The sequence below is a fragment of the Salmo salar genome, unplaced genomic scaffold (genome assembly GCF_965601325.2).
Source record: "Salmo salar unplaced genomic scaffold, fSalSal1 ptg000669l, whole genome shotgun sequence".
NCBI lineage: Eukaryota > Metazoa > Chordata > Actinopteri > Salmoniformes > Salmonidae > Salmo > Salmo salar.
In genome coordinates this window covers 390,001-400,000 of record NW_027675458.1, presented here as the reverse complement: position 1 = coordinate 400,000, position 10,000 = coordinate 390,001, and the positions used below count along the sequence as shown (strand labels likewise).

The 10,000-nt window shown below is 40.8% G+C and overlaps 1 protein-coding gene across 1 annotated transcript in view; it reads right to left on the bottom strand.

Moving 5' to 3' along the window:
* The window catches only part of LOC145877062 (uncharacterized), a 28,751-nt gene that overhangs the window by 9,094 nt on the left and 9,657 nt on the right, over positions 1 to 10,000 (bottom strand). The window contains exons 6-7 of the mRNA XM_082972361.1: positions 8,696 to 10,000; positions 8,290 to 8,463 (exon numbers count right to left, since the gene is read on the bottom strand). The exon at positions 8,696 to 10,000 is cut by the window's right edge and continues 493 nt beyond it. Of these exons, the coding sequence (XP_082828487.1) occupies positions 8,290 to 8,463; positions 8,696 to 10,000 (1,479 nt within the window). The remainder of the gene's footprint in view (positions 1 to 8,289; positions 8,464 to 8,695) is intronic.

Below are 10,000 nucleotides of genomic sequence, written 5' to 3'. Positions count from 1 at the left end.
CAGGTCCAGCTCTCTCAGGTGTGAGGGGTTTGACCTCAGAGCTGAGACCAGAGAAGCACAGCCTTCCTCTGTGACTAGACAGCCTGACAGCCTGCAAAGAGTCAAATCATATTAAAATCAAACTGCTATTCTTTGGTGGTGAAAATAGTGGCAGTATATTTCTTCAACATATTCAGATATATCAGTGTCCTGAAACCTTCCATATCTATTCATAAATTAATGTATCATAATATAAATTACAAATGATCAAAGTTTTGCATGCAGATAGAAACATGTATTTTTATTTGAGGATATTTTCATACATATCTGTTTCACCATTTAGAATAATAAAAGCACTTTATCTATCTAGTCCCCCTATTTAACCTGTTAGGGCTCTGGGGCAGTATTGACACGGCCGGATAAAAAACATACCCGATTTAATCTGGTTACTACTCTTACCCAGTAACTAGAATATGCATATCATTATTGGCTTTGGATAGAAAACACCCTAAAGTTTCTAAAACTGTTTGAATGGTGTCTGTGAGTATAACAGAACTCCTATGGCAGGCAAACGCCGCTGTTTGGATATAACGATGGATTATTTTGAACCAAACCAACATTTGTTATTGAAGTAGAAGTCCTGGGAGTGCATTCTGACGAAGACAGCAAAGGTAATAACATTTTTCTTATAGTAAATCTGACTTTGGTGAGTGCTAAACTTGCTGGGTGTCTAAATAGCTAGCCCTGTGATGCCGGGCTATCTACTCAGAATATTGCAAAATGTGCTTTCACCTAAAAAGCTATTTTATAATCTGACATATCGAGTGCATAGAGGAGTTCTGTATCTATAATTCTTAAAAGAATTGTTATGCTTTTTGTGAATGTTTATTGTGAGTAATTTAGTAAATTCACCGGCAGTGTTCGGTGGGAATGCTAGTCACATGCTAGTCACATGCTAATGTAAAAAGCTGGTTTTTGATATAAATATGAACTTGATTGAACAAAACATGCATGCATTGTATAACATAATGTCCTAGGTTTGTCATCTGATGAAGATCATCAAAGGTTAGTGCTGCATTTAGCTGTGGTTTGGGTTTATGTGACATTATATGCTAGCTTGAAAAATGGGTGTCTGATTATTTCTGGCTGGGTACTCTGCTGACATAATCTAATGTTTTGCTTTCGTTGTAAAGCCTTTTTGAAATCGGACAGTGTGGTTAGATTAACCTGTTAGGGCTAGGGGGCAGCATTGACACGGCTGGATAAAAAACATACCCGATTTAATCTGGTTACCACTCCTACTCAGTAACTAGAATATGCATATACTTATTACATATGGATAGAAAACACCCTAAATTTTCTAAAACTGTTTGAATGGTGTCTGTGAGTATAACAGAACTCAAATGGCAGGTCAAAACCTGAGAGATTCCTTTACAGGAAGTGGCCTGTCTGACCATTTCTGGAACTTCTTTGCCATCTCTATCATTTACTAAGGATCTCTGCTCTAACGTGACACTTCCCACGTCGTCCATAGGCTCTCATAGCCCGGGAAAAAAGAGAATGTCGTCATTCCAGCCCCAGGCTGAAACACATTATCGCCTTTCTCAAGTGGCCCATCAAGAGACACTAGCTTATGCGCGTGACCCCGACCGCCCCCGCCTTTGGGATTTTTTCCTCTGTTTGCCGAAAAGGAGATTCCCTGTCGGAATTTTATCGCTTTTCTACGAGAAAAATGACGTAAAAATTGATTTTAAACAGCGGTTGACATGCTTCGACGTACGGCAATGGAATACTTTGAATTTTATTGTCAGGAATTGCGCCAAGCGCGCGACACTTCTTTACTATTTCGGATAGTGTCTGGAACGCACGAACAAAACGCTGCTATTCGGATATAACGATGGATTATTTTGGACCAAACCAACATTTGTTATTGAAGTAGACGTCCTGGGTGTGCATTCTGACGAAGACAACAAAAGGTAATGACATTTTTATAATAGTAAATATGATTATGGTGAGTGCTAAACTTGCCGGGTGTCTAAATAGCGAGCCCGTGATGCCTGGGCTATGTACTTAGAATATTGCAAAATGTGCTTTCACCAAAAAGCTATTTTAAAATCGGACATATCGAGTGCATAGAGGAGGTCTGTATCTATAATTCTTAAAATAATTGTTATGCTTTTTGTGAACGTTTATCGTGAGTAATTTAGTAAAATGTTAGCGAATTCCCCGTAAGTTTGCGGGGGGTATGCTAGTTCTGAACGTCACATGCTAATGTAAAAAGCTGGTTTTTGATATAAATATGAACTTGATTGAACAAAACATGCATGTATTGTATAACATAATGTCCTAGGGTTGTCATCTGATGAAGATCATCAAAGGTGAGTGCTGCATTTAGCTGTCTTCTGGGTTTTGGTGACATTATATGCTGGCTTGAAAAATGGGTGTCTGATTATTTCTGGCTTGGTACTCTGCTGACATAATCTAATGTTTTGCTTTCGTTGTAAAGCCTTTTTGAAATCGGACAGTGTGGTTAGATTAACGAGAGTCTTATCTTTAAATGGCTGTAAAATAGTCATATGTTTGAGAAATTGAAGTAATAGGATTTTGAAGATTTTGAAAATCGCGCCACAGGCTGGCAGTGGATGTTACGTAGGTGGGACGAATTCGTCCCGCCGGTCCCATAGAGGTTAACGAGAGTCTTGTCTTTAAAATGGTGTAAAATAGTCATATGTTTGAGAAATTGAAGTTTTTGCATTTTTGAGGTTTTTGAATAACGCGCCACAGGATTACACTGGCTGTTACGTAGGTGGGACGATTTGGTGCCACCTGCCCTAGAGAGGTTAAAGAAGTCATATGTTTCCTGACCAATTCACTCATAGTGTATTAAATTAGTCAAAAGTTTACTATTTGGTTCCATATTCTTTGACTGCAATGACTACATCAAGCTTGTGACTGCCATGATTGAGAAAGATCATGAACAATAATTAGTGAGAAAGTTACAGAGGCTTCAACAAAACCTGCTAACCTCTCACCATTACCAATAACAGAGGATACAACAAAACATGCTAACCTCTCACCATTACCAATAACAGAGGCTACAACAAAACAAGCTAACCTCTCACCATTACCAATAACAGAGACTACAACGAAACACTTGTTGACCAACTACAGGAATACTAACCTCAAAGTCTCCAGTCTGCAGTGTGGATCCTCCAGTCCAGCAGAGAGCAGCTCCACTCCTGAATCCTTCAGGTCATTGTTACTCAGGTCCAGCTCTCTCAGGTGTGAGGGATTTGAACTGAGAACAAAGGCCAACACTTTACAGGATGTGTCTGTGAGTTTACAGCCAGTGAGTCTGCCAACACAGAAGAAATACAATGACAGACACTTTGTATTAAAATGATACGCTTAGCTTCCTCTGTTTACGCTGTTACCCGTTTACAAATAATGTGTTGGGTTTGACCTCAGAGCTGAGACCAGAGAAGCACAGCCTTCCTCTGTGACTAGACAGCCTGACAGCCTGCAAAGAGTCAAATCATATTAAAACCACACTGCTATTCTTTGGTGGTGAAAATAGTGGCAGTATATTTCTTCAAAATATTCAGATACATCAGTGTCCTGAAACCTGCCATATCTACTCATACATTAAAGTATCATATTATAAATGACAAATTATCAAAGTTTTGCCTGCAGATAGAAACATGTATAGTACAAATATTTGAGTAGACTGACCAGACCAGTTTAAAAGCAGTATCAGTCAAAAGACAGACAGTGAGGTATCAGATTTAGATTGTATTGAGTATACAGTCCACACCATATCTATTTTGACAGTGAAGATAACATTTTAAATGTGGCTCTAAACTCCAACATTTTGGATTTCAGATCAAATGTTTCATATGAGGTGACAGTATATAATGTCACCTTTTATTTGAGGATATTTTCATATATATCTGATTCACCATTTAGAAAAATGAAAGCACTTTATGCATCTAGTCCCCCTATTTAAAGAAGTCATATGTTTTCTGACCAATTCACTCATAGTGTATTAAATTAGTCAAAAGTTTAGTATTTGGTCCCATATTCTTTGACTGCAATGACTACATCAAGCCTGTGACTGCCATGATTGAGAAAGATCATGAATAATAATGAGTGAGAAAGTTACAGAGGATACAACAAAACATGCTAACCTCTCACCATTACCAATAACAGAGGCTACAACAAAACATGCTAACCTCTCACCATTACCAATAACAGAGGATACAACAAAACATGCTAACCTCTCACCATTACCAATAACAGATGCTACAACAAAACATGCTAACCTCTCACCATTACCAATGTATTTATTTATAAGCACCTCAAGTTGTGGTTACTCACGACTTGGTAGATATTCCCTCAGCGAAGTATGGCAGTTCCATGCAGGTTTCCTCACCAAGTCCAAGGCAGCACAGCTACCCATGCAGACAGTACTCCTTAGTAACCGATATCCCCATGGCAACACAGCTACCCATGCAGACAGTACTCCTTAGCCAAAACCGATATCCCCATGGCAACACGAACTCGTTTAGCTTCCCAAGCAATTATCTCCCGGTGTCAGACGATGCTAGGCTAACCTCAAGGCTGGCTAATACCTCCACGACGAGACGGTAGCTTCAGTCTTTACTAAGTTTTAACTAAATTATAACAACTCTTTTATTAAATAAAACATGTATTTCCCTTCATGTCTTAGTAGCTATGGGTTTTGTTGTAGTTCTGTCGTCTTCTTTTATAATTTTTCTTCACCAACCGTCCTGAGGTAAAACGTCCATCCTTTCATCAACGTCTTTTCCCTCCCGTTAACCAGGTCAACTCCCATTGGCCACAACTTAACAAGCGACCTTATTGGTCAAAACGTAAACTTCAAATAAAACAAACTATTCACTTACACATTAAATAAATATTTCTTCAAAAAGCATAATGCATTAACAACATTACAGTTTAGGAGCAATTCAATCATCTTTTAAATATAACACCAATTAATTATAACAAATAAACTCAATACTTGGTTCAAACAAGGGTATTACACAAACATACAGTCAATAATACAGTAGAAAAATAAGTCTATATACAATGTGAGCAAATGAAGTGACATAAGGGAGGTAAAGGCAAAAAAAGGCCATGGTGGCAAAGTAAATACAATATAGCAAGTAAAACACTGGAATGGTAGATATGCAGTGGAAGAAAGTGCAAAGTAGAAATAATGGGGTGCAAAGGAGCTAAATATATAAATAGAGTAGGGGAAGAGGTAGTTGGGCTAAATTATAGATGGGCTATGTACAGGTGCAGTAATCTGTGAGCTGCTCTGACAGCTGGTGCTTAAAGCTAGTGAGGGAGATAAGTGTTTCCAGTTTTAGAGATTTTTGTAGTTCGTTCCAGTCATTGGCAGCAGAGAACTGGAAGAAGAGGCGGCCGAAGGAGGAATTGGCTTTGGGGGTGACCAGAGAGATATACCTGCTGGAGCGCGTGCTACAGGTGGGTGCTTCTATGGTGACCAGTGAGCGGAGATAAGGGGGGACTTTACCTAGCAGGGTCTTGTAGATGACCTGGAGCCAGTGGGTTTAGCGACGAGTATGAAGCGAGGGCCAGACAACGAGAGCGTACAGGTCGCAGTGGTGGGTAGTACAGTGGGGGAAAAAAGTATTTGATCCCCTGCTGATTTTGTACGTTTGCCCACTGACAAAAAAATGATCAGTCTATAATTTTAATGGTAGGTTTATTTGAACAGTGAGAGACAGAATAACAGCAAAAAAATCAAGAAAAACGCGTGTCAAAAATGTTATACAATTATTCGCATTTTAATTTGGGAAATGAGTATTTGACCCCTCTGCAAAACATGACTTAGTACTTGGTGGCAAAACCCTTTCTTGTAGTTGGCCACCAGGTTTGCACACATCTCAGGAGGGATTTTGTCCCACTCCTCTTAGCAGATCTTCTCCAAGTCATTAAGGTTTCGAGGCTGACGTTTGGCAACTCGAACCTTCAGCTGCCTCCACAGATTTTCTATGGGATTAAGGTCTGGAGACTGGCTAGGCCACTCCAGGACCTTAATGTGCTTCTTCTTGAGCCACTCCTTTGTTGCCTTGGCCGTGTGTTTTGGGTCATTGTCATGCTTGAATACCCATCCACAACTCATTTTCAATGCCCTGGCTGAGGGAAGGAGGTTCTCACCCAAGACTTGACGGTACATGGCCCCGTCTATCGTCCCTTTGATGCAGTGAAGTTGTCCTGTCCCCTTAGCAGAAAAACACCCCTTTAGCATAATGTTTCCACCTCCATGTTTGACGGTGGAGATGGTGTTCAAAGAGCTCCATTTTGGTCTCATCTGACCACAACATTTTCACCCAGTTGTCCTCTGAATCATTCAGATGTTCATTGGCAAACTTCAGACGGGCATGTATATGTATTCTTGAGCAGGGGGACCTTGCTGGCGCTGCAGGATTTCAGTCCTTCACGGCGTAGTGTGTTACCAATTGTTTTCTTGGTGACTATGGTCCCAGCTGCCTTGAGATCATTGACAAGATCCTCCCGTGGAGTTCTGGGCTGATTCCTCACCGTTCTCATGATCATTGCAACTCCACGAGGTGAGATCTTGCATGGAGCCCCAGGCCGAGGGATATTGACAGTTCTTTTGTGTTTCTTCCATTTGCGAATAATCGCACCAAATGTTGTCACCTTCTCACCAAGCTGCTTGGCGATGGTCGTGTAGCCCATTCCAGCCTTGTGTAGGTCTACAATCTTGTCCCTGACATCCTTGGAGAGCTCTTTGGTCTTGGCCATGGTGGAGAGTTTGGAATCTGATTGATTGATTGCTTCTGTGGTCAGGTGTCTTTTTTTACAGGTAACAAGTTGCGGTTAGGAGCACTCCCTTTAAGAGTGTGCTCCTAATCTCAGCTCGTTACCTGTATAAAAGACACCTGGGAGCCAGAAATCTTTCTGATTGAGAGGGGGTCAAATACTTATTTCCCTCATTAAAATGCAAATCAATTTATAACATTTCTGACATGAGTTTTTCTGGATGTTTTTGTTGTTATTCTGTCTCTCACTGTTCAAATAAACCATTAAAATTATAGACTGATCCTTTCTTTGTCAGTGGGCAAACGTACAAAATCAGCAGGGGATCAAATACTTTTTTCCCCCACTGTATATGGGGCTTTGGTGACAAAACGGATGGCACTGTGATAGACTGCATCCAATTTATTGAGTAGGGTATTTGGAGGCTATTTTGTAAATGACATGGCCGAAGTCGAGTATCGGTAGGATGGTCAGTTTTATAAGGGTATGTTTGGCCGCATGAGTGAAGGATGCTATGTTGCGAAATAGGAAGCCAACTCTAGATTTAATTTTGGATTGGAGATGCTTAATGTGAGTCTGGAAGGAGAGTTTACAGTCTAACCAGACACCTAGGTATTTGTAGTTGTCCACATATTCTAAGTCAGAACCGTCCAGAGTAGTGATGCTGGACAGGTGGGCAGGTGCAGGCAGCGATCGGTTGAAGAGCATGCATTTAGTTTTACTTGTATTTAAGAGCAGTTGGAGGCCACAGAAGGAGAGTTGTATGGCATTGAAGCTCGTCTGGAGGTTAGTTAACACAGTGTCCAAAGAAGTGCCAGAAGTATACAGAATAATACCAATAACAGAGGGGGTTTGATCTTTGTGCCTCTGTAAATTTCTCATTCATCATCATTAACGATTCATTCATGATTATTCATAATCATGGTAGCATCCACATGAATGTAGAAGTGTTCAGAAACATCTTCTATTCTTACTGACAATACAAGCGAAGTGACTCCAAAATGACAGGACACTATTCACCATTCAGTTTCTATTAGGAAAAACATCATCCAAAACACAACCAAAACAAACTGCAAATGAATTCAACAAGTTTGTAGAATCACAAGCTTGATGTAATCACTGCAGGCATGGAATATGGGACCAAATACTAAACTTATGACAACTTTAATACAATATAAGTGAATTTGTCCGAATATGTACAACTTTTTCAAATGGGAGAACTAAATACATAAAGTGCTTTCCTTTCTTAACAGTAACACAGCTATGTATGAAAATACCCTCAAATAAAAGGTGACATTCTGTACTGTCACCTAATATGAAACATTCTATCTCAAATCCAAAATGCTGGAGCATAGCGACAAATTTAAAACTGTAAGCTTCACTGTCCAAACACATATGGTGTGGACTATGTGTGTCTGCTAAACACATGTGGATCTGCTGAACAGTTATCACTTGTTGACCAACTACAGGAATACTGACCTCAGAGTCTCCAGTTTACAGTGGGGATTCCCCAGTCCAGCAGAGAGCAGCTTCACTCCTGAATCCTTCAGGTCATTGTTACTCAGGTCCAGCTCTCTCAGGTGTGAGGGGTTTGACTTCAGAGCTGAGACCAGAGAAGCACAGCCTTCCTTTGTGACTCCACAGCCTGACAGCCTGCAACGAGATCATCATGACTTCACAAACACACTGTTAATTTAACACCAGTAGTATAGAAGGACAGCGGTAGATGCATTTGGTTCATATTCCCAAACAACATATAGATTCATCTTCCATCAATGCATTTATTCAATATGTTTTTCAATATACATATTATAATACATATTTTTCACTAAACATAATATTTCTTCCTGATGAATACTTCTTATATGTCATTTTATTTACTCACAGAGCAGCACTGGAGGCTTTGACCACTGGCAGCAGCCTCAGAAGACCTTCCTCTGATCTGGAGTATTTCTTCAGGTCAAACACATCCAGCTCCTTTTCTGAAGTCAGCAATACAAAGACCAGAGCTGACCACTGTGCAGGTGACAGGTTGGGTTTTGAGAGACTTCCTGAGCTCAGGAAGCTTTGGATCTCCTCCACTAGAGAATGGTCATTCAGTTCATTCAGACAGTGGAACAGATTGATGCTCCTCTCTGGAGAGGGATTCTCCCTGATCTTCTCCTTGATGTACTTGACTGTTTCTTCATGGGTCTGTGAGCTGCTTCTTGTCTTTGTCAGTAGACCTCGTAAGTGCTTCTGATTGGACTCCAGTGAGAGTCCCAGAAGGAAGCGGAGGAACAGGTCCAGGTTTCCCATCTCACTTTGTAAGGCTTTATCCACAGCACTCTTGTAGACAGTAACTTCAGACTTGTCTCTGTACAGCAGAGAAAAGATACTGGACTTTGTTTGCTGTTTGTCCACGAGATTCTCATTGTTGTTGATGAATGAGAGGAACACATACACAGCAGCCAGAAACTCCTGAATGCTCAGATGCACGAAGCAGTACACCTTGTTCTGGTACAGAACACATTCCTCTTTAAAGAGCTGTGTGCACAATCCTGAGTACACAGAGGCTTCATTGACATTAATGCCAGCCTCTTTCAGGTCTTTTTCATAGAAAATCAGATTGCCCTTCACTAGCTGTTGAAAAGCCAGTTTTCCCAGTGACAGAATGCTCTCTTTATTCCAGTGTGGACCTGTCTCTTCTTTCCCAAGATACTTTTCATTCTTCTGTTTGGTATGAAACACCACAAGGTGTGTGTACATCTCAGTCAGAGTCTTGGGCATCTCTTCTCTCTTATGTTTCAGCATGTGTTCGAGGACTGTTGCAGAAATCCAACAGAAGACTGGAATGTGGCACATGATGTGGAGGCTCCTTGATGTCTTTATGTGTGAGATGATTCTGTTGGCCAGGTCCTCATCACTGAATCTCTTCCTGAAGTACTCCTCCTTCTGTGGGTCATTGAACCCTCGTACCTCTGTCACCTGGTCAACACACCCTGAAGGTATCTTACTGGCTGCTGCAGGTCGGGTAGTTATCCAGAGGAGAGCAGAGGGAAGCAGATTTCCCTCGATGAGATTTGTCAGCAGAACATCCACTGAGGTTGACTCTGTGACGTCCCAACAGATCTTGTTCTTCTGGAAGTCTAGGGGCAGTCGACACTCATCCAGACCATCAAAGATGAACACAACTTTGTACTTGTCATAG